This window comes from Geotrypetes seraphini, chromosome 15 (genome assembly GCF_902459505.1).
Source record: "Geotrypetes seraphini chromosome 15, aGeoSer1.1, whole genome shotgun sequence".
Lineage (NCBI taxonomy): Eukaryota > Metazoa > Chordata > Amphibia > Gymnophiona > Dermophiidae > Geotrypetes > Geotrypetes seraphini.
The window spans coordinates 69636350-69658662 of record NC_047098.1 but is presented as its reverse complement, the minus strand read 5'-3'; the positions used below and the strand labels follow the sequence as shown (position 1 = coordinate 69658662).

At 42.3% G+C, this 22313-nt stretch overlaps 1 protein-coding gene across 4 annotated transcripts in view; it reads right to left on the bottom strand.

Annotated features, from left to right (window-relative positions):
- The window catches only part of COL26A1 (collagen type XXVI alpha 1 chain), a 180088-nt gene that overhangs the window by 114314 nt on the left and 43461 nt on the right, over positions 1-22313 (bottom strand). For 3 of the 4 annotated variants that reach the window (XM_033922393.1, XM_033922391.1, XM_033922395.1), the window contains exon 3: positions 5950-6053. In XM_033922393.1, the coding sequence (XP_033778284.1) occupies positions 5950-6053 (104 nt within the window). The remainder of the gene's footprint in view (positions 1-5949; positions 6054-22313) is intronic. The other variant, XM_033922392.1, reaches the window with a different exon arrangement.

Below are 22313 nucleotides of genomic sequence, written 5' to 3'. Positions count from 1 at the left end.
GTCGCCCATTCCCCTAGTTTGTTCAAGTCCCTTTGCAATTCTTCGCAGTCCTCGTTAGTGCAAGCTCCACTAAATAGTTTGGTGTCATCCGCAAATTTTATTATCTCACACTTCGTCCCTGTTTCTAGATCATTTATGAATATATTAAAAGCAGCGGCCCGAGCACTGAGCCCTGCGGAACATCACTCGTGACCCTCCTCAAGTCTGAGTAGTGGCCCTTTAACCCTATCCTCTGTTTCCTACCCGCCAACCAGTTTCTGATCCATCTATGTACATCTCTGTCTACCCCATGGTTCTTCAGTTTCTGGAGTAGACGCTCGTGAGGCACCTTGTCAAAGGCTTTTTGGAAATCAAGGTATATGATGTCTATGAGGTCTCCTCTGTCCATCTGTTTGTTAATTCCTTCGAAGAAGTGCAATAAGTTAGTTAGGTACGATCTCCCCCTGCAGAAACCATGTTGGCTTGTTTTCAGAAGTTCGTTTCTTTCCAAATGTTCATCGATATTTTCTTTTATCAGTGCTTCTGCCATTTTCCCCGGAACCGAGGTTAGACTCACCGGTCTGTAGTTTCCTGGGTCACCTCTTGATCCTTTTTTAAAAATGGGCGTGACATTGGTTATCTTCCAATCCTCCAGAATCACCTCCTAACAAGTTATCAGATTTCCTTATTGATTGTTTCTATTTCTCATATACCTTAGAGCTTCCAACTAACTTTATTTGCTAAATATGATCAAAGATGTGATAGAACCCAGTTTTGCAGGCACACAAACTAAACTATTAAGTGAAATCAGAGAAAGGGAAAGGGATTGGATTGGGTCTGCTGCCTTTCTGTGGTTACAAAGTAGTTTACATATTATATACAGATGCTTATTTTGTACCTGGGAAAACAGAAAAGAAAGTAAGGATTCTAAAATTCATATTGTTATCCATTGGGTGACAAATATCCTGGCTAAGAATAATCTCTGATGTGCAGATAGACAGATAAACCCATTTGGAACACTAAGGCATTTTTAAAAGCTCTCCAAGTTCCTGGTAAGGGAGTAGGAAGACTATCACATTACCAGCTTTAATACATGGCTCCAAACCTGGTTTAACCCCGAGGTCTAGGAAGCTGCATTAAGTTGGTCTCAGGACCAGGGCTAGGACCCAACGTTCAAGCTGTCACAAGCATGCATTAGATAGTCCACACTCTTCTTCAAAAAAAGGCAGACCACACCAGGTATTTAAACTCCAATCCAACTTTACTCTTCCAGTTGATGAAAGGGCACTTGCTTAAAAGTGACAAACATTTTCAGAAACAGTCCAACTAGTCATAAAAATCTCCCCAAAAATAAATAGTCAACTGGTAGGAGATGACCCAAAAGTCTAAATTTGGTGCCAACCCAGATCGTAAATCTCCTCTGGGGATGTAATAATTTCACTGAACCACACCTACCCACCCCGGCTTCTACCAATGCTGTGCTTATGAAACTGCCAGAACCCATGACCTGTGTCCGTGACAGTTTTCTTGGAGCCAGCAAGTCTTCACTCTGCATCTTCCACAGGTGCAGATAATTTTGATAATTTTAACCCAATAGTCCATTACCAGCAGCTCTAATGTAAAGGACTGCCAACACTTAAACTGCAGGAAACCTACAGCACTAATAATAATGCCTGCTTCAGAGGTTCACAATCTCCTTAAATTATAATACTGTATGTAGTCCATTGTTCAAAATGTATACCTATGGATAAGCAGAGCCAGCCCTCAGCGTTCTCAAAGTGATTCTCCATCCTGAAAACTGGATAGAACATCAACACGAACCCCTCAGGGAGCTCAAAGCCTGTCACTGCTTCAGGACTTGATGTGGAAATTCCAAAATATCAGGGATCTGAGCCTTCAATGGAGACAGGGACTGTTCCCTTTATCAGGATTCAAAAACACGCCAGGGATGTAGAGGACTTCCTGGAGTGGAGCAGTGTGGAGACCACTGCAGGGGAAAAAACAATGCTTCTCTACATGCCTCTTTTTAATGGCCAGACCAAAACCCAGAAGAGATCCTTACTAGACTACTGTAATGCACTACTACCAGGAATTTCTGTAAAACAAATGAAAAGAATTCAGCTCATACAAAACACTGCAGCAAAACTCATATTCTACAAATCAAGATTCGATCACTGCTTGTGGATCTACACTGGCTCCCAGCAGGAAAATTGAATAAGTTGAAACTATGCTGTTTGGCATTTAAGTCACTATATGGAGATAGCTCTGATAGTTTTCCCAGATTCACTCAACTATTAGGCAGATCTATAGGTTACCGTAACTCAGACATTTTTTTCCCTTACCTTCTCCTTTTTATTTTAAGTACTGTAAGCCTACACATTTTCCTTTTGTTCAATGTTTTTGTTAATAGAAACTTTTAGTATGTATGTCCCTTCCCCTGAGGGATTTTTCATCATTTGTTATAAATTCTGTATGACGTAAACCGCTCTGATAATTAAAGCGGTATATCAAGCCATAATTAACTTGAAACTGGAAACCAACTATCTTTCCCAGCAACTGAAGGTATAAAATACAAAAAGACACATTGCAAATCAATCAAATTGTGAGAGCTTAGAACTCACTTCCCACAGAAATTCGTATCATTACCAAGTATACAACATTCTGCAAACATGGCTTTTTTTGGAAATCTCTGTAAAGGTCTAATATGACTTACCGTATATATTATACAAAAGAACTATTAGGTACAATGATAATGCAAATCATAACTTACTATGTATGATAATGTCACTTCACTTATGTAACTGAGAGTCAATTCTATCGGGAAAAAAAGCCTCAGGTCTTTTCTGGTAGAGCTTAATGCTCAAACCATCTCCACCCACATTGGCTCCAAAAAACTTCCGTTTAGAATGACTATTTGCCACTAGGGTTCTTTTTCATGGGACTGAGATTTCAAACAACCTTGCTAACAACTGTGTTAGAAAAACTTTTTTGGAGTCCTTTATGTAGCCAACGTTTCACGGGCTACATATAGCCTCAGGGCTCTTGGAGTTCCATTCACTCTGATCTCTTGATATTAATGTACCTGGAATCTCATTGATCTCTCGCTATCGTTATGGTTTTCATTACTTTAATGTATTTATTTGTGAAAAATCATTGACTCTTGTATTTTGTTAACTCCCACATACAGTGGTTCAAAGTGGATAACAAAAGAAACAAGAAAAAAAAAGGAAGAAAAATATATTGAAGCCGCAACAAAACAGACAAAAAAAATCTTCAAAATATATGTTTTTTAATTCTTACAAAAAGAAAAATACTTGTAGGAAAGGCAAAGATAGCCAGAACTGTTTGGCTTCATATTGAAAAGAGTCCTTCAGTATTTTTTTGTATTTGAACGAATAAATAAATTAACCAATTAATTTGCACATCTCAGCAGCATGCCCCAATTTGGGTGCCATATATAGAATCTGGAGGTTAATGTGTAAATGCAAGGGGGGGTTAAACGAGCTTGGGATATGGGTGGGATTGCCAGCTACTGTCAGTTACCCAAGGCCCCTGCTGCATTTAGACACGTGGATGAAGGGGCTGAGAACCCAGAGAACTGGATCCGACTCCCACCACAGCTCACTGAAACCCTCCATTGTCCCATGTACAAAACTAAGATTGTGAGTTTGCTAGGGTTAAAGAAAGTAAACCGGAGTATATTGAATGCGTTACTCTTTAGGAGTGCAGGTTACACTAATATCTATAATGGAATCATAGAAAAAGGCTCTCGCTGCACAGCAGGCTTCACTTACAGAACTACTACTTATCACTTATAGAGCGCTGAAAGACGTACACAGCGCTGTACATTTTGACATTTATAGACGATCCCTGCTCAGAAGAGCGTACAATCTAACTTGGACAGACAGACATGACATATAGAGTTGGGGATGCAGAACCCAAGGTGAGAAGAGTTAGGAATTGAAAGCACTCTCAAAGAGGTGGGCTTTTAACTGGGCCTTGAACGCTGCCAGAGACAGAGCCTGCCGTAGGGATTCGGACAGCTTGTTGCAAGCATATGGCGCAGCAAGGCAGAAGGAACAGAGTCTGGAGTTGGCGGTTGAAAAGAAGGAACTTACCAGCTGAGCGAAGCTCACGGGTGGGGGGAGGGGGGAATCATAGGGGGAGATAAATGAACTGCCTCCTAACTACAGTAATCAGTGACTGAGTGCAGGATATTAGTTGGTGTGCAGGGACGAATCAAAAAAAACATACCCTTTGTTCTTTGCTCTTTAAGAGGCCAACTCAACACTATGCAGAGTTAGTAAACAAACACATAACAACATATCTTTTATTTATTTATCTACTCTCTTAAACAGTATAGTTTTCACTCCTTTTCTAAACTGCATCACATTGGAGAATTGCTTAATTTCAACAGGCAATGACTTCCATAACACAACTCCCTGAACCGACATCATAGTCTTTCTGATCTCGTCAAGATCAATGATGGCACTTCAAGATTCATTTGGTTCTCAGAATGCAAAGCCAGACAGAGTTCAAAACGACTGGACTTTTATCGATCTAAACTTTAAAGATCAAACACAAAGTCTTAATTATTTTTCTCTCTTGATTTGCTTTAGAGGCCATGAATTAGAACTGAGTACATTAAAACAACATATTATCAATAAAACTAAATCACTCGCAGCTCTAGCAAATACAGATAAGTTGGACTAGTTTTAAGCATCCGTGTCAAGCTTGCACTGTTTTATAGCAAGCAGAAGTTCAGTAACATTTAAAACTTTCAGCAAACCTTGCTGCAGCTCCTAATTATGCAAATGAAAATAGTAAGAGAGCCCACAGAGAATGCGATGTCAAAAAAGCTGAGCTGCTAAACCTAGGACTTGTTAGGTGCTCTAAGCACCTTACCCTGCCCCCCTAGACACCCACATTTTTAGTTAAGTGCAAAATCCTGTTAAATTTTCAAAGTAGTTAGTTTAGAAGGTCAAACTCCTAAGTGACTAGTTCTGGGATGGGTGTTGCCCTGTACAAAGGATCAAGGTGTGCCCCTCTACCCTGCTGCATCCCACCCCAGAGAGAGGGATCAGCCCCCTTCAATCTACATCCCCCCTCAGCCTGACAGGACCAGTTATATCTCTCGGGCGCCATGCAGCTTTGCTCTTCTTCAGGTCAGAATCAGACTACAGGTTAGGTTGGCAGGTGACTATGCAGCACTTCTGGTTCACATACGCTTTGGTGTCCCTTATCACCTGGCTTCTCAGGCAACCACCCTGCTTCAACTCTAAAACCAGTCTAGAGGCACAAAACCCTTTGAAAAGAATAGTTTATGTAAGCCAACAATTCTGCTCTCCTTTTTGGATAATTTTATGTTTTGGAAATAGTAGATTAGACTGATCAGTGCCAATAAATAAACAGAACAGTAGAAAAAATAATTGAAACTGTAGTTAAATGATACCATAGCTGACCAGATCACTTCCATTGACTGAGGATCTGGGAATTAGGAAGCACGATCAGTGTTCCTGTTTCTCATTTCCCCTTCTCTTCTTGTCTCCCACCTTATATTCGGTTTCTTTTTGACCAAGTCACATCTACATCCAGGGTTTGTAAAAGGACTCTTTCTATGTCAGAACAAAGAGATGTGGGGGAGGTGGTGAAGAAACATTCTGTGACCATTGTATACCCGCAAAGGAAAACCCAGATCACTTCATTAACCATGTGAAGGATCTTGATTTGGGGCCCTACGTACTAGGAGTTTATTAGTGGTTTCAGCCCCACAGGAAATGTTTCCACCTGCAGCTTTTTCGGTTTCGTTCTTACCTTTTGTAATTGTCATGCAACCAAGACCCACAATATTATGAGTCCTGCCTTCATCATGTGAGTGCAGGAATGCAAAAGTATTGATTCATCTGTAACCCAGTCCCAGAAATTCTCCCCAAACACTGAGAATGGAAGTTGTGAAGTAGCTTGACTTACCCTGCTCACAACTGCTTCCTGTAAACCCTGGGCAGCATCTCCATTCCAAAGCGGTCACCGTTCTGTAGGACATTTTGTAGACGGGCCTCAGAAGGGTCCTGTAACTATCACAAAGGCAGAGTCAGATAACAGCGGCATCTATCACAGCAAAAAAAACCCACAACACTTCCTGTCTAGGGTACCCTTCCTGTAGAGGACCTGCTTCTATTATGGAATACTAGTGTAACCTGGCATCAGCACACCTTATAATTAAACACCAACTGTTCAACCAGCCATAGATCTGGCATTTCTGTGCACACCTAAATGCAGCAAGGATGTGTATATATCTAGGATCCCATCTTGAAGGAGTCACCAAGTTGTTACAAGAGCATTGGTCAAAGAATTGGGATTCATGGGCCCTAACCTGCATTGGACCAGACAGAGTCCCTGCTTTATTTTATGGACTTCGGTTTATCTGAATGTAATATATTGTTTCTTCTTCCTAAATTAAATTCTGTACTACAGCATGAAAAAGAACTTAAAAATAACTGCACATGTGCTTCTAAGAAGCTCTATTAGATGCTAATCACTGTGTGCAATGACAAATTGCTATATTTTGAGATGGTTGTGTCCTATTTATTTGGTTCAACTATCTGCTCCTTTAATAGACTGTATTATAGAACTGGACGGTAATAAAGTAGAGGCCAACCAAAAAGCAATGTTACTTACCGTAACAGCTGTTATCCAGGGACAGCAGGCAGATATTCTCACACATGGGTGACGTCACCGACAGAGCCCCGCAGCGGACAGCCTCGAAAGCAGACTTGCTTGAAGATCTTTATAAGAGCTTCCGAGTGCTGCACTGCGCATGCGCGAATGCCTTCCCGCCCGAATTAGGGCGCGTGTCTCCTGTGAGGATCCTCAGTTTAGATACCTAGTTAAGAAGCCAACCAGGGGAGGAGGGAGGGTTGTGAGAATATCTGCCTGCTGTCCCTGGATAACAACTGTTACGGTAAGTAACTGTGCTTTATCGCAGGAAAGCAGGCAGCATATTCTCACACATGGGTGACCGCCAAGCAAAGCAGAGTGCGAAGGAGGGAGAGTTGGCAATTTAAGAAAAAAGATTTTGCAAAACAGATTGGCCAAAATGGCCATCCCTCCTGGATAAAGTATCCAGACAGTAATGAGAAGTGAATGTATGAACCACAGAGTAGGATGGAGAAGCCTCTCTAGAATACTTAGACAAAGTTTCAGAGTCCAGGTACACAGTGATTGAAGAAACTGCACTCCCTATGCGTGATGGAGTCAGTGAATGCTTGCGCTTCAAAGTCCTCGATGGTGAGGTCCCCGGGGTTCGAGGCACAGAGTGGAAGACTCCCTCAGAGATGGTCTTGACGAAGGAGTTCTTGACCTTGATGGACTGCGAGGAGAAGCAGCCCAGGTAACAGAGGGACGAGACTTATGTTTAGATTGAAAAGTCTCGGTATCCAGAGATGGTGAAGGTTTCTGAGGCAGAGAGGTCTCTTTTCGAATTTTGGAAGCAAGGTGCCTCGAATGCGTCAAGCGATGCTTCGATCGAGGTTAAGGAAACATCGTCCGAGGAGCAGGTGAAGAGTCACTGGCCGACGACCGATGAAGTTTCCGAGACCTGCCTCGAGGTGCTTCGACAGGAGGCTCAGACTGCTGCTCAGGCTGGCTCGAAGGAAGCAGGGTCGAGGACGGAAGAAGTTGAGCCACGACCGAGGTGATCTGAGTGGTCAGATGGCCTTCAATATGTCCTCGAACATAGGCACCGAGCCCAAAGGATCAGGTCTCAAAGGTGCAGCAGTGCGCTCCAAGGAGGGCGACCTCGAGGATGAGTATTCCTGATGCTTGGAGGCACACATAGCAGGAGGTCTCAAGGATGCTGGCTTCTTAGGGATGGTACCTGAAGGAGAGACAGGAGACTTACCCGTGGAAGATGACTTCATAGGAGGTGCTGACGAGGCCTTCGAGACTGAGGATGTCGAGGTTGAGACCTTAGCGGGGGCAGAAGCTGGTGTCGAGGGTGAGGGCTTCAATATCAAGGCAGGTGCCGAAGCTGAGGTCTTCGATGTCGAGGCTGTCCCCGAAGCCGAGGTCGAGGCCTTCTCGGGCAGTGGTTCCATGGTGCCAAAAAGTTGAAGGAAATTGGCACAGCGACGACAAAAGGACCGAGGTTGAAAGGTAGCACAGAACATACAATGTTCGGGGCAATGTCTGGGACCCAAACAGACCATACACCGACTATGGGGGTCGGTGATGGAAATTGTCTTGCTGCATTGGCTACACCGTTTGAACTTAGTAAGAGGCCGGGACATAGAAAAAATAAAGCCCGACGTACCGACCGAGGTGAGCGGTTGGGCCTTGGCCCAAAGGCCGCTGACCGGTGAAAAAAAGAAAAAGACAAGAAAATTAAGTTTTGGTTTTTTTTTTAAGAAACAGAAGAAATAAGCGACTTAAAACAAAAGAAGAGAAGGCAACAAATGGCTGCAGAGCTGAAAAGAAGAGGTCTTCTCGGCTCCATGGAAAACGTTGAACTGAGGATCCTCACAGGAGACTCGCGTCCTAATTCAGGCGGGAAGGAACTCGCGCATGCGCAGTGCAGCACTTGGAAGCTCTTATAAAGATCTTCAAGCAAGTCTGCTTTCAAGGCTGTCCGCTGCGGGGCTCCGTCAGTGACGTCACCCATGTGTGAGAATATGCTGCCTGCTTGTCCTGGGATAATGGCTTCTTTCAGTTTCAGCCAAAACTAACTAAACACTTTTGGCTGAAACTGAAATTGCATCCAAAACTTGTTGCCTGGTTTTAGCTTAAGCCGACGGTGTGTCTCACTGGGGATCATGAGAGCTCATAGTTGGCAGCCCTCTGCTAGACTCCCAGGAACTGCAAGCACAGGGAGACAACTGGGAGAGCCATTTTAACAGGGACATCTCAACAAGTCTGCCGTGTTTAGGCTCCCAAATGAATGCAGATTGACTGACTAATTGATTCCAGACTTAGAGGGGCATTTTCGATATGAAGTCCAAATCTAACTTTGGACGGTTTGTGGAATATGCTCAAAAATCCAGTAGGGAACGTGACCACTTTTGAAACAGACAAACGTCTATCTATTGCTTCAAATATGGTTATTTTATTAGATGTGCTTGTCCTCAGTGCATCTATCTTTTTGAACCATTTTTTAAAAAACACATCCGAAAGAAAACCACACAAAACAAGCCATTGGGATGTAGGAGGGGGCCAGCATTTTTAGTAAACCGACCATACAGACATCTCAGCAGAGCAGTGGGGCACCCTATGGAGCACTGCAGTGAACTTCACATAAAGATACATATCTCATCATAACCCCCTTATAGTGAGTCCTCGAGAACCCACCCAAAAGCTACTGGATCCAACTGTACACCAATACAATAGCCCTTATGCCAGTAGGTACAGTTGGATTAGGCTGGGGTATAGAAGGCTCACATAATCCACCACAAGTGTTGTAGTTAGTGAGATATAGGCCTGAGTCCCCATCGCTATGGCTGACTGCTTCGCCCACTAGGCTGCTCAAATAGCACTGGCCATAACAATTGAAGTTATCATATTGGCAGGCATGTACAGTACTGTTTCATTCACATCATTGGGGGATGGGAGGGGTCAGTGATCATTGTGGGAGTGTAGGTGGGGTCACGTTTTCATCCCTTCAGTGCTCATCTAGTAAGTTTGGGCATCCTTTTGGCACTTATTCATTGTTAAAACAGGTCTAGCTCCAAACATCCAAATTGTGCTCTGGACATTTTCTAAAATGTTTGATTAATGAAGAAAAATGTCCAAATTATAAGCCCGCCGTAGTCCCACCAAACCATGCACCCTTGAGATTTAGACACACTGCAGATAATCCATGTACAAAATAGGTTTTGAAAATAGTGAATTGGAAGGGTAAAATGTCCATCTGCCCCTTTATGCCACATTTTAAATATTCTTTATTCATTTTATATTTACATCAAGTGCACAGAAAGTAACAACATTTTAACTTAATACATCACTTGAAATTCCATAAATTTTCTCCTTAAAATAAAATGTTCCCCCTCCCCACCCACCATTCAAAATATCAAATAATACATATACCATATATTAAATTCTCTCCTTCCCTTCCCAACAAATATTAAAAAAAAAAAAAAATCGAAAACCCACCCACCCTCCCCATACTTTCAATTATATTAATCAGGGGAAAATGATATCTATTCATTACAATAATTTATTAATGGCCCCCACACATCCTGAAATTTATTAAAATATCCTTTTTGAACAGCTAATGTTCTTTCCATTTTATATATATGACACACTGACCTCCACCAAAAGCTATAATTCAATCTTTTCCAAATTTTCCAATTATACGTTATTTGTTGAATGGCAACTCCTGTTAATATCAGTAAAAGTTTATTATTTTTGGAAGAAATTTGGCTCTTGGCTCTCATAGACATGCCAAATAAGACTGTCATACGATAATGCCACATGATTCTCTAGCAAACAATTTACTTGGTCCCAAATCGATTTCCAATATGGACAATAGAACAATAAATGATCTAAAGTCCCAGCTACAAGATGACAATGCCAACATCTATTAGACTTAGAGCAATCTAATTTTTGTAAACGAACAGGGGTCCAGAGTGCTCTATGCAACAAGAAAAACCATGTTTGCCTCATAGATGCAGACATTGTACATTTCATCCTCCAAGACCAAATACGTGGCCATTGAGATGCAGTAATTTGATGCTTAATCTCAATGCTCCAAATGTCTCTAAGTCCAATTTTTGTTTTTTATTCATATATCCAGATATTAATTTGTTCCACTGTGCGGCCTGATGTCCCAGGAAGTCTGCCTGAAAGCATAAGAACTCTAAACTAAATTGATTATTAAGAGTTTTCTATTCAGGGAACCCTGCCTGAATAGCCTTCTTCAGTTGCAACCATTTATAACTTTGTTTTTTATCAAGGCCAAATTTATGTTGCAACTATGAAAAATCAAGCAGTTTACCATTAGATATAACATCATCTACCTGCTTTTATCCCAGACAATCTTAAACCCGCCAATTTGAATCTTGGAGTTCAACCATAAAGTTTGATTTGTAGAATTCTGAATTGAAATAGGTGTTAAATTATTGACATATCGTAAAGTTTTCCACGTATCTATTAATATTCTGTTTTCTTTATACACTCTAGGCATTTTGATACTATAAACATGACCGAGCCTAAGAGGAAACAAGAGCTGCCATTCCAACCATAACCATAACCAATAAATATTAGTTTATGTCACATTTTTGATATTTTTCTTTATTGAAAATGAGCCATTAGTCTAGGAAGGCAAAGTGGTTTACAGGCTAATAAAAAAGCAAAGAAAAGAGCTACAATTAAAATTGGAAAAGTACACATTCAAACAACAGTAGCTCCAGAAAAAGCACAGACTTTCTACAAGAAAACCTTCATAAGAAGAATATAAGAATTGCCGCTGTTGGGTCAGATCAGTGGTTCATCGTGCCCAGCAATCCGCTCACGCAGCGGCCCTTAGGTCAAAGACCAGTGCCCTAACTGCGTATGTTCTGGTTCAGCAGGAACTTGTCTAACTTTGTCTTGAATCCCTGGAGAGTGTTTTCCCCTATAACAGCCTCCGGAAGAGCGTTCCAGTTTTCCACCACTCTCTGGGTGAAGAACTTCCTTACGTTCGTACGGAATAGTAGTAACATAGTAGTAGATGACGGCAGATAAAGACCCGAATGGTCCATCCAGTCTGCCCAACCTGATTCAATTTAAATTTTTTTATTTTATTTTATTTTTTTTCTTCTTAGCTATTTCTGGGCGAGAATCCAAAGCTTTACCCAGTACTATGCTTGGGTTCCAACTGCCGAAATCTCTGTTAAGACTTACTCCAGCCCATCTACACCCTCCCAGCCATTGAAGCCCTCCCCTGCCCATCCTCCACCAAACGGCCATACACAGACACAGACCGTACAAGTCTGCCCAGTAACTGGCCTAGTTCAATATTTAATATTATTTTCTGATTCTAAATCTTCTGTGTTCATCCCACGCTTCTTTGAACTCAGTCACAGTTTTACTCTCCACCACCTCTCTCGGGAGCGCATTCCAGGCATCCACCACCCTCTCCGTAAAGTAGAATTTCCTAACATTGCCCCTGAATCTACCACCCCTCAACCTCAAATTATGTCCTCTGGTTTTACCATTTTCCTTTCTCTGGAAAAGATTTTGTTCTACATTAATACCCTTTAAGTATTTGAATGTCTGAATCATATCTCCCCTGTCTCTCCTTTCCTCTAGGGTATACATATTCAGGGCTTCCAGTCTCTCCTCATACGTCTTCTGGCGCAAGCCTCCTATCATTTTCGTCACCCTCCTCTGGACCGCCTCAAGTCTTCTTACGTCTTTCGCCAGATACGGTCTCCAAAACTGAACACAATACTCCAAGTGGGGCCTCACCAATGACCTGTACAGGGGCATCAACACCTTCTTCCTTCTACTGGCTATGCCTCTCTTTATACAGCCCAGCATCCTTCTGGCAGCAGCCACTGCCTTGTCACACTGTTTTTTCACCTTTAGATCTTCGGACACTATCACCCCAAGGTCCCTCTCCCCGACCGTGCATATCAGCTTCTCTCCTCCCAGCATATACGGTTCCTTCCTATTATTAATCCCCAAATGCATTACTCTGCATTTCTTTGCATTGAATTTTAGTTGCCAGGCATTAGACCATTCCTCTAACTTTTGCAGATCCTTTTTCATATTTTCCACTCCCTCTTCGGTGTCTACTCTGTTACAAATCTTGGTATCATCTGCAAAAAGGCACACTTTTCCTTCTAACCCTTCAGCAATGTCACTTACATACTTATTGAACAGGATTGGCCCCAGCACCGAACCCTGAGGGACTCCACTAGTCACCTTTCCTTCCTTCGAGCAACTTCCATTAACCACCACCCTCTGGCGTCTGTCCGACAGCCAGTTTCTGACCCAGTTCACCACTTTGGGTCCTAACTTCAGCCCTTCAAGTTTGTTCAACAGCCTCCTATGAAGAACTGTATCAAAGGCTTTGCTGAAATCCAAGTAAATTACATCTAGCATATGTCCTCGATCCAGCTCTCTGGTCACCCAATCAAAAAATTCAATCAGGTTCGTTTGGCACGATTTACCTTTTGTAAAGCCATGTTGCCTCGGATCCTGTAACCCATTAGATTCAAGGAAATACACTATCCTTTCTTTCAGCAACACTTCCATTATTTTTCCAACAACTGAAGTGAGGCTCACCGGCCTGTAGTTTCCTGCTTCATCCCTGTGACCACTTTTATGAATAGGGACCACATCCGCTCTCCTCCAATCCCCAGGAATCACTCCCGTCTCCAGAGATTTGTTGAGGAGGAGGGCCGCATCGAGGCGGAGGAAGATATCTTCTTTTTCAAGGGTCCCACGACAACAAGAGGGCATCCGTTGAAAATCAGGGGCGGGAAACTACGAGGTGACACCAGGAAATTCTTTTTCACTGAAAGAGTGGTTGATCGCTGGAATAGTCTTCCACTACAGGTGATTGAGGCCAGCAGCGTGCCTGATTTTAAGGTCAAATGGGATCGGCACATGGGATCTATTCACAGGGCAAAGGTAGGGGAGGGACATTAAGGTGGGCAGACTAGATGGGCCGTGGGCCCTTATCTGCCGTCTATTTCTATGTTTCTATGTTAATAGGACTCGCCAGAACCTCTCTGAGCTCCCTTAGTATCCTGGGATGGATCCCGTCTGGTCCCATCGCTTTGTCCACTTTCAGTTTTTCAAGTTGCTCATAAACACCCTCCTCCGTGAACGGCGCAGAATCTACTCCATTTTCTCATGTAACTTTGCCAGACAATCTCGGTCCTTCTCCAGGATTTTCTTCTGTGAACACAGAACAGAAGTATTTGTTTAGCACATTTGCTTTCTCCTCATCACTCTCCACATATTTGTTCCCAGCATCTTTTAGCCTAGCAATTCCATTTTTTATCTTCCTCCTTTCACTAATATATCTGAAAAAAATTTTATCTCCCTTTTTTACATTTTTAGCCATTTGTTCTTCCGCCTGTGCCTTTGCCAAACGTATCTCTCTCTTGGCTTCTTTCAGTTTCACACTGTAGTCCTTTCTGCTCTCCTCTTCTTGGGTTTTTTTATATTTCATGAACGCCAACTCTTTTGCCTTTATTTTCTCAGCCACTAGGTTGGAGAACCATATCGGCTTCCTTTTTCTCTTGTTTTTATTGATTTTCTTCACATAAAGGTCCGTAGTCATTTTTATTGCTCCTTTCAGCTTAGACCACTGTCTTTCCACTTCTCTTATGTCCTCCCATCCTAACAGCTCTTTCTTCAGGTACTTTCCCATTGAATTAAAGTCCGTACGTTTGAAATCTAGGACTTTAAGTATCGTGCGGCCGCTCTCCACTTTAGCCGTTATATCAAACCAAACCGTTTGATGATCGCTACTACCCAGGTGAGCACCCACTCGAACATTAGAGATACTCTCTCCATTTGTGAGGACCAGATCCAATCCCCTTTTAACTTTAGAGAGTGCCCTCTCGTTCTCTCTACCTTGGAGAGGGTGAACAACCTGTCCTTATCTACTAAGTCTATTCCGTTCATTATCGTCCAATCAGATGGTATAAGCCTGTTCAAATTACCAAGTTTAATAGATACTTGGAAAACATTAAGATTTGTTAGTACATAAGAACATAAGAAGTTGCCCCCGCTGAGTCAGACCAGAGGTCCATCTTGCTCAGCGGTCCGCTCCCGCGACGGCCCATCAGGCCTAGTGCCTGAACAGTGGTCCCTGATTAATTTTGTAACTTACCTCTAATCCCATCCCTATAATCTACCTCTACTCTTATCTGTACCCCTCAATCCCTTTGTCTTCCAAGTACCTATCCAAAGCTTTTTGAACCCCTGTAGCGTGCTCCTGTTTATCACATCCTCTGGTAGCGCGTTCCATGTATCCACCACCCTCTGTGTGAAAAAGAACTTCCTGGCGTTTGTTCTAAACCTCTCCCCTTTCAATTTCTCTGAATGCCCCCTTGTACTTATTGATCCCCTTAATTTGAAAAATCTGTCCCTGTCTATTTTTTCTATGCCCTTCATGATCTTGAAGGTTTCTATCATGTCTCCTCTAAGTCTCCGCTTTTCCAGGGAGAAAAGCCCTAGCTTTTTCAGTCTGTCAGTATATGAGAGGTCCTCCATGCCCTTTATTAGCTTAGTTGCTCTTCTCTGGACCCTCTCAAGTACCTCCATGTCCTTCTTGAGGTACGGCGACCAGAACTGAACACAGTACTCCAGGTGCGGGCGCACCATAGCACGATACAGTGGCAGGATGACTTCCTTTGTCCTGGTCGTGATACTCTTCTTAATGATACCCAACATTCTGTTTGCTTTCCTAGAGGCCGTGGCACACTGCGCCGACGCCTTCAATGTTGTGTCTACCATCACTCCCAGGTCTCTTTCAAGGTCGTTCACCCCTAGCGCTGATCCCCCCATTTTGTAAGTGAACATTGGGGTTTTTTTCCTTATATGCATGACCTTGCATTTCCCTATGTTGAAACTCATTTGCCACTTTTTGGCCCATTTTTCCAGTGTTGTCAGATCTTTTTGGAGATCTTCGCAGTCCTCCATGTTATTGACCTTGCGATATAGTTTGGTGTCATCCGCAAATTTAATAACCTCACATTTTGTTCCTGCCTCCAGGTCGTTAATGAATATACTGAATAGGAGCGGTCCCAGCACCGACCCCTGTGGAACTCCGCTCGTGACCCATTGCCAGTCTGAGTAATGTCCCTTTACTTCAACCCTCTGTTTCCTGTCCGCCAGCCAGTTTTTGATCCATCGGTGGACCTCCCCTTGCACCCCATGGTTCCATAGCTTCTTTAGTAGTCTTTCATGTGGCACCTTGTCGAAGGCTTTTTGGAAGTCAAGGTAAATGATATCTATGGATTCCCCTTTATCCACCTGGCTGGTTACCCCCTCAAAGAAGTATAATAAGTTCGTGAGGCATGACCTGCCCTTGCAGAAATCCCAATTAATAAATCCACCAATCAATCCATATGGCTAAACTCCAAGATTCAAATCGGCGGTTTTAAGATCGTCTGGAAACATTGGATAATTGCAGGAATTAGACATTTAAATGATGTCATTTCTAATGGAAAACTGCTGGATTTTACACAATTGCAACATAAATTTGGGCTTCATAAATCACAATATTTTCGATGGTTGCAATTGAAGCAGGCCATTCAGGCTGGGTTCCCTGATTGGAAAAATCTTAATACTCAGTCCAGTTTGGACTTCTTATGTTTTCAGGTGGACTTTCTGGGTCACCAGGCCGCACAGTGGTATAAATCTATTAGTAATTTGGTTAAAAAAAAAACCTAAAAATGGTCTGAGGTTGGAGTATTGAGATTAAACATCAGATTTCAGCATCTCAATGGCCACAAATTTGGTCTTGGAGAATGAGATGTACAATGTCAGCGTCTATGAGACAAACTTGTTTTTTTTTTGTTACATAGAGCTTTTTGGACCCCAGTTAGATTACAAAAGTTAAATAGTACCTTGTCCAATAGATGCTGGCATTGTAAGTCGGAGGTAGGGACTTTGGACCATCTTTTATTCTACTGTCCCCATATTTTAGCCTTTTGGAACTCAATCTGGGATCAAATAAATTGTTTATTGGAAAACCATGTAGCGTTATCTTATGATACTGTGATATTTGGAATGTGTATGAGAAAAAAGAGTCAGATATCATCGAGTAATAATAAACTTTTAATGATCATGACTGGAGTTGCCATCCAACATATTACTAATAACTGGAAAGATCATACTAGGTTAAACTTTAATTTTTGGTGGAATTCATTATGCCACATATATAAGAACATAAGCAATCCCTCTCCTGGGTCAGACCTGAGGTCCATCATGCCCAGAAGTCCGTTCACGTGGCGGCACAACAGGTCCAGGACCTGTGCAGTAATCCTCTATTTATACCCTTCTATCCCCTTTTCCAGCAGGAAATTGTCCAATTCTTTCTTAAACCCCAGTACTGTACTCTGCCCTATTACGCCCTCTGGAAGCGCATTCCAGTAGTCCACCACTCGTTGGGTAAAGAAGAACTTCCTATCATTCGTTTTGAATCTGTCCCCTTTCAACTTTTCCGAGTGCCCTCTTGTTCTTTTATTTTTAGAAAGTTTGAAGAATCTGTCCCTCTCTACTCTCTCTATGCCCTTCATGATCTTATAAGTCTCTATCATATCCCCTCTAAGTCTCCTCTTCTCCAGGGAAAAGAGATCCAGTTTCTCCAATCTCTCAGCGTATGAAAGGTTTTCCATCCCTTTTATCAGACGTGTCGCTCTCCTCTGAACCCTCTCGAGTAACGCCATATCCTTCTTAAGGTACGGCGACCAATATTGCACGCAGTATTCCAGATGCGGGCACACCATCGCCCGATACAACGGCAGGATAACTTCTTTTGTCCTGGTTGTAATACCCTTCTTGATTATACCTAGCATTCTATTTGCTTTCTTAGCGGCTGCTGCGCACTGTGCCGTCGGCTTCATTGTCATGTCCACCATTACCCTCAAGTCCCTTTCTTGGGTACTCTCATTCAATAACATCCCTCCCATCGTATAGTTGTACCTTGGGTTTCTGCTTCCCACATGCAATACTTTACATTTCTCAACGTTGAACTTCATCTGCCATTTCGCCGCCCATTCCCCCAGTTTGTTCAAGTCCCTTTGCAATTCTTCGCATTCCTCTTTAGTTCCAGCTCCACTAAATATTTTTGTATCGTCCGCAAATTTTATTATCTCACACTTCGTCCCTGTTTCTAGATCATTTATGAATATATTAAATAGCAGCGGCCCGAGCACCGAGCCCTGCGGAAAATATATAGAATGGAAAGATCAATAGCGATACAAAATGGAGATTATAATAATTTTATTAAAATATGGGAGCCATTAGCGTCTTTTTGTCATGATTAAATGTCATTTTCCTATTAGTCAAACATCATATAATAATAGAAGGGGGGAGAGATACAAATATAGGTTTCTTTACATAAATGAAGGGTTTTGAGGGAGGGTGGGGAGAGGGTTACATTTATATGTTTAGATTATAATGATAAGATATGCAAGTGCCTTGATTCATTGTGTTTATTATGATTATTGTACACTTGATGAAAGATTTTTAAAATGAATAAAGAATTAAAAAAAAAATAAAAAATTACCAAGTTTTTAATAAAGATATAAACTTTAGTTAAATATCCTCCAAGAAAAGAACTTTGTAAGAATATGTGAAAAAAAAAATCAAGATTACCAGCTTTTTATGCTTAAAAGTAGCACTGAGATGTTTCCCATTTTGTGTTTACTTATAAACTGATTAATGGGAGAAACATTTCTCCTGTGCTGGGTCTATTAGTGGTCTACGGTAAAGCTCCTGGGCAGAGAAAATAAGGCCAGCTATAAGTATTAAAAGGCAAAAATTGGGCATTATACCCTTAATCCTCATTAGCAACCATCTCCCTAAGTCTCCTGGCAAGACTAACTCATAGGTATAAATTTTAGAACATCTCTATAATGCATACAGTAATTCCTTCTTTATTTTTCGGAAGCTCTAATTAAGGGGCTTATTTTATTAAGATGTGGTAAAATCAGAGATTAACGTATTATAAAGAGGGACTTTCCCAAGCACTAAGCCCAGACTGAATGCAGCATTTGTGTAAGGCTTTGTTTTTTAATTTTCTTTTTTTTTTTTTTTTGCAGGTCATGTGCTAATGCTCTCACCAGTGCGCTGTTCCTACAAAAAATTAACAAAAGAGCACTTAGCGTCTCCTAGATTCTATAAACAGCAATGAATGGCGCCTACATAAAAAAAGGCGTCATTTATAGAAGCCAGTTAGCCTAAGTCAACCACGCCTACTTTTTAATATAGGCATCCCTAGGTGTTGGATGGCGCCTCTATTAAGCGGTGCCAAACTCTTAAATTGCTTGATTTTTTTTTTTTGATTGGCTAAAAACCAGTGTGGTCAATTACCATGCCGATTGAGCCAATTAACAAATTAAGTTTGACATGGATCCCAAACTTAGGCATCGCTAGGTGGCTGCTATTATGGTGCTGTTTATAGAATATGGCCATATGTGCTTGTGTTAACGCTGCAGTATCCATAAAGTATGTGCTAATCCTAATGTGCTAGTGGGTATCACAGGAACACTCTCTCTCCCCTTCCTGAAAAATTTTTAAAAACAGGTAACACATGGATTACAGAATATTTGAACATGTTCTGTAGTAGCCTGTTAGCATATGCTACCATGCGTTAAGAGCTTAATGCCCATTAGTAAAAGGGCTCTTAAGTGAGGGGAAAGAGTAAATTTGTTCCTGCATTGCCAAGTGGATGAAGCAGACTGAAGAGGAGGAGCCAATCACAGGCACCCATGTCCAAAGAACCTCTGAGGCGGCAGATCCAGATTGACTCTCAGCTGATGACATCACCTATGTCTGGATTATTTTATTCTGCTTATCCATGCAGAAAGTACAAATACATCCCAGGTTTTATACTCTACTATAACTTGATGATTTTATAATACAAAAAGAGCAGATTATGACCTCGAATATTTATTACCTTTTCCAAATCTGAGCTCAAAGCAAGTTCCAAGCCAGTGTTAGAGGGTGCAACCAGGGCAATTGCCCAGAGCCCCATGTTAAAGAGGGCACCAAACTTACAGTCTATTTGTAGTTTAGGATGTGGAGAGTGGTGTGACCTGCCCTGGCTTCACTTGTCCACAGCCTGCTACCCCTCCTATAATAAAGAGACTGCTTGATTTAAAATAAAATTGAAATTATGTTCTAATGATTTTTATTGTTCCAACAGAAAACAAACAATACAATCAGTAACTTATTCCAAGAAAGAACAATGCAACATCCCCCCCCCCCTTCCCAACCCTCCCCACCCCCGGAGTCCAATGCCATGTCAAAAACTGAGAGTCCGGAATCTTCCTAAATATTTAAGAGTCTACTACGGGCATGTGGAGTGAGATCCTGCCAGAAACATTCCCAGGTCTGGCGAAATCTACGACCCGGACCACAATCCAGGTCTCCCACCAGTCTCCGCTCAAGCGTTGCGTGGATTATCATCAAGGATCTCCACTGAGCATAAGTCAGGGGCGTAGTTGACAGCCAGTTGGTTAGAATAGCTTTCTTCCCCATCAAGAGAACTCTGGCTATGAATGCGGACATTCCTTTGGGTGGCAATATTGTAAAATCCAAATAATGCTCTCAGTTGCGGAAGCCAATGCCTCCCCCAAAGCAGCGTAACATATTGTCTCAGGTGACTCCAAAACTGGAAAATTTTTGGGCAAGCCCAAAGCATGTGACCCAAGGAAGCATGAGCGTGATCACATTTTGGGCACAAGTGAGATTGGGTAATCCCCATTCGAGCTGCTCGCTCTGGCGGGATATAGAGTCTCATAACAATTTTCAATTGCATTTCCCAGTGGGTGATGTTAGGTAGGAGATACCTTTTGAATATGTTTCAAGACCCGTTGTAGCTGATGATGTCGCCAAGATGTTCAAGTTAGGGCCAGGTTGACAGTCCCGAACCCCCACAATATGAAAGCGAAGAGGAATTCTCTGTTGTGCAGAAAGGCTAAAAAGTTCCGAGAGTGCCTCTCTATTGTCCTCAGTGAGGTGGGCCACCGGTAGAGCTTGTACATAATGGCGAATCTGATAATAAGCAAACAAGTCATTAGGCTGTAAATCAAAAGTCTGGCGTAATTCTGCAAAGGTTGCTATCCTCCCCTCCTCCAAAAACAGGTGGAAAAGATATTGAAGTCCTTGCACCTTCCATCTCTGAAAGGAGGCGTTTTGTAATCCAGGCTGAAAGGCCCCATTGCCCTGAATGGGTAGATATAAGGAGACCCCAGAAGACAACTTGGCAGTTCGACACACCCACTTCCATGTGCGCCGTGCCGGCGCAAATATCGGATAGCGGGACACCAGAGGACGTATATGTGGATCCGCCACATGCAAGTAATAACTTACATGGTACGGAGTTAACAGAGACATTTCCAGTGGCGTGACAGAAAAATCAGACGTCCCCCTAAACCAATCATTGATATGTCTCATCTGACATGCCAGAGCGTACCAACGTACATTTAACAATCCGTATCCCCCCTATCCCTTGGCAGACACATCCTAAGAAATTGCATTCGAGGTCGCTTGCCCCCCCCCCTAGAAAACATTGGAGACCCTTAATAAGACGTGCATTGTGAGTATAAGATAATAATTGTGGTAGGACCTGAAAACGATACAACCATTTGGGAAAGAGCACCATATTAAAAAGGGCTACCCGTCCCGCTACCGAAAGGGGGAAGGTGGTCCAGTTTTGTAAGTTTTGCAGAGTGTCATGTAACAGTGGGGAGATATTACTAACATATAAAGTCTTAAGGTCTCTAGGAATCCAAACACCCAGATACCGAATCGAGGTTGCCGCCCAAGTAAAGGGAAATTGACCTCTCCAGGTCAATTGTAGTGTCAGCGGGCTAGCTAAAGCAACAGATTTCTGATAGTTCAGAGTGAAACCTGAATAAAATTTAAATTCAGTAAGTGCCTGCAGTAGATGGTCAATGGAGTATGCGGGATTAGTAAGCATGAATAATAAATCATCAGCAAACGCTAACACTTTTAAGGAATGGTCCCCAAAGTCCACTCCTACAATGTCAGGGTCTAGGGACACAGTACGCAGAAAGGGTTCCAAGTATAACAAGAATAAAAGGGGGGACAAGGGACATCCCTGTCTGGTACCTCGTTCAATTAAAATGGGATCCATAATAATGTCGTTAACCAGGAGTCTCGCCCTCGGTGTCGTGTAGAGCGTGCGTAACGCTGTGGCAAACCAACCCGAGATTCCCATGAAGGTCAGCACCTCAAAGAGATACGTCCAGTCGACTTGGTCAAATGCTTGCGCTGCGTCTAAGCTAAGCAGCAGCATCGGGGTATTATGATATTGAGTATGCGCCAACGATAGTAATGCCTTGCGGACATTATGCACCGCCTGCCTTCCCTTTACAAAACCCACCTGTGTCGAAGCGATAATATTCGGGAGTAAAGTTGCCAGTCTATCAGCCAATATTTTTGAAAGAATTTTAATATCTACATTCAAGAGGGAGATTGGACGATAGGACTCGGGGGCAGTGCTGTCTTTACCAGGTTTCAATATCAGAGTAATTAAAGCCTCATTCGCCTCAGTGGGAAAGTGTTCATCTTGTATTACTTGAGAATAATAATCCCGAAGGAAGGGACCAAGCTGCAACGATAAAAGCTTATAAAATTCTGCA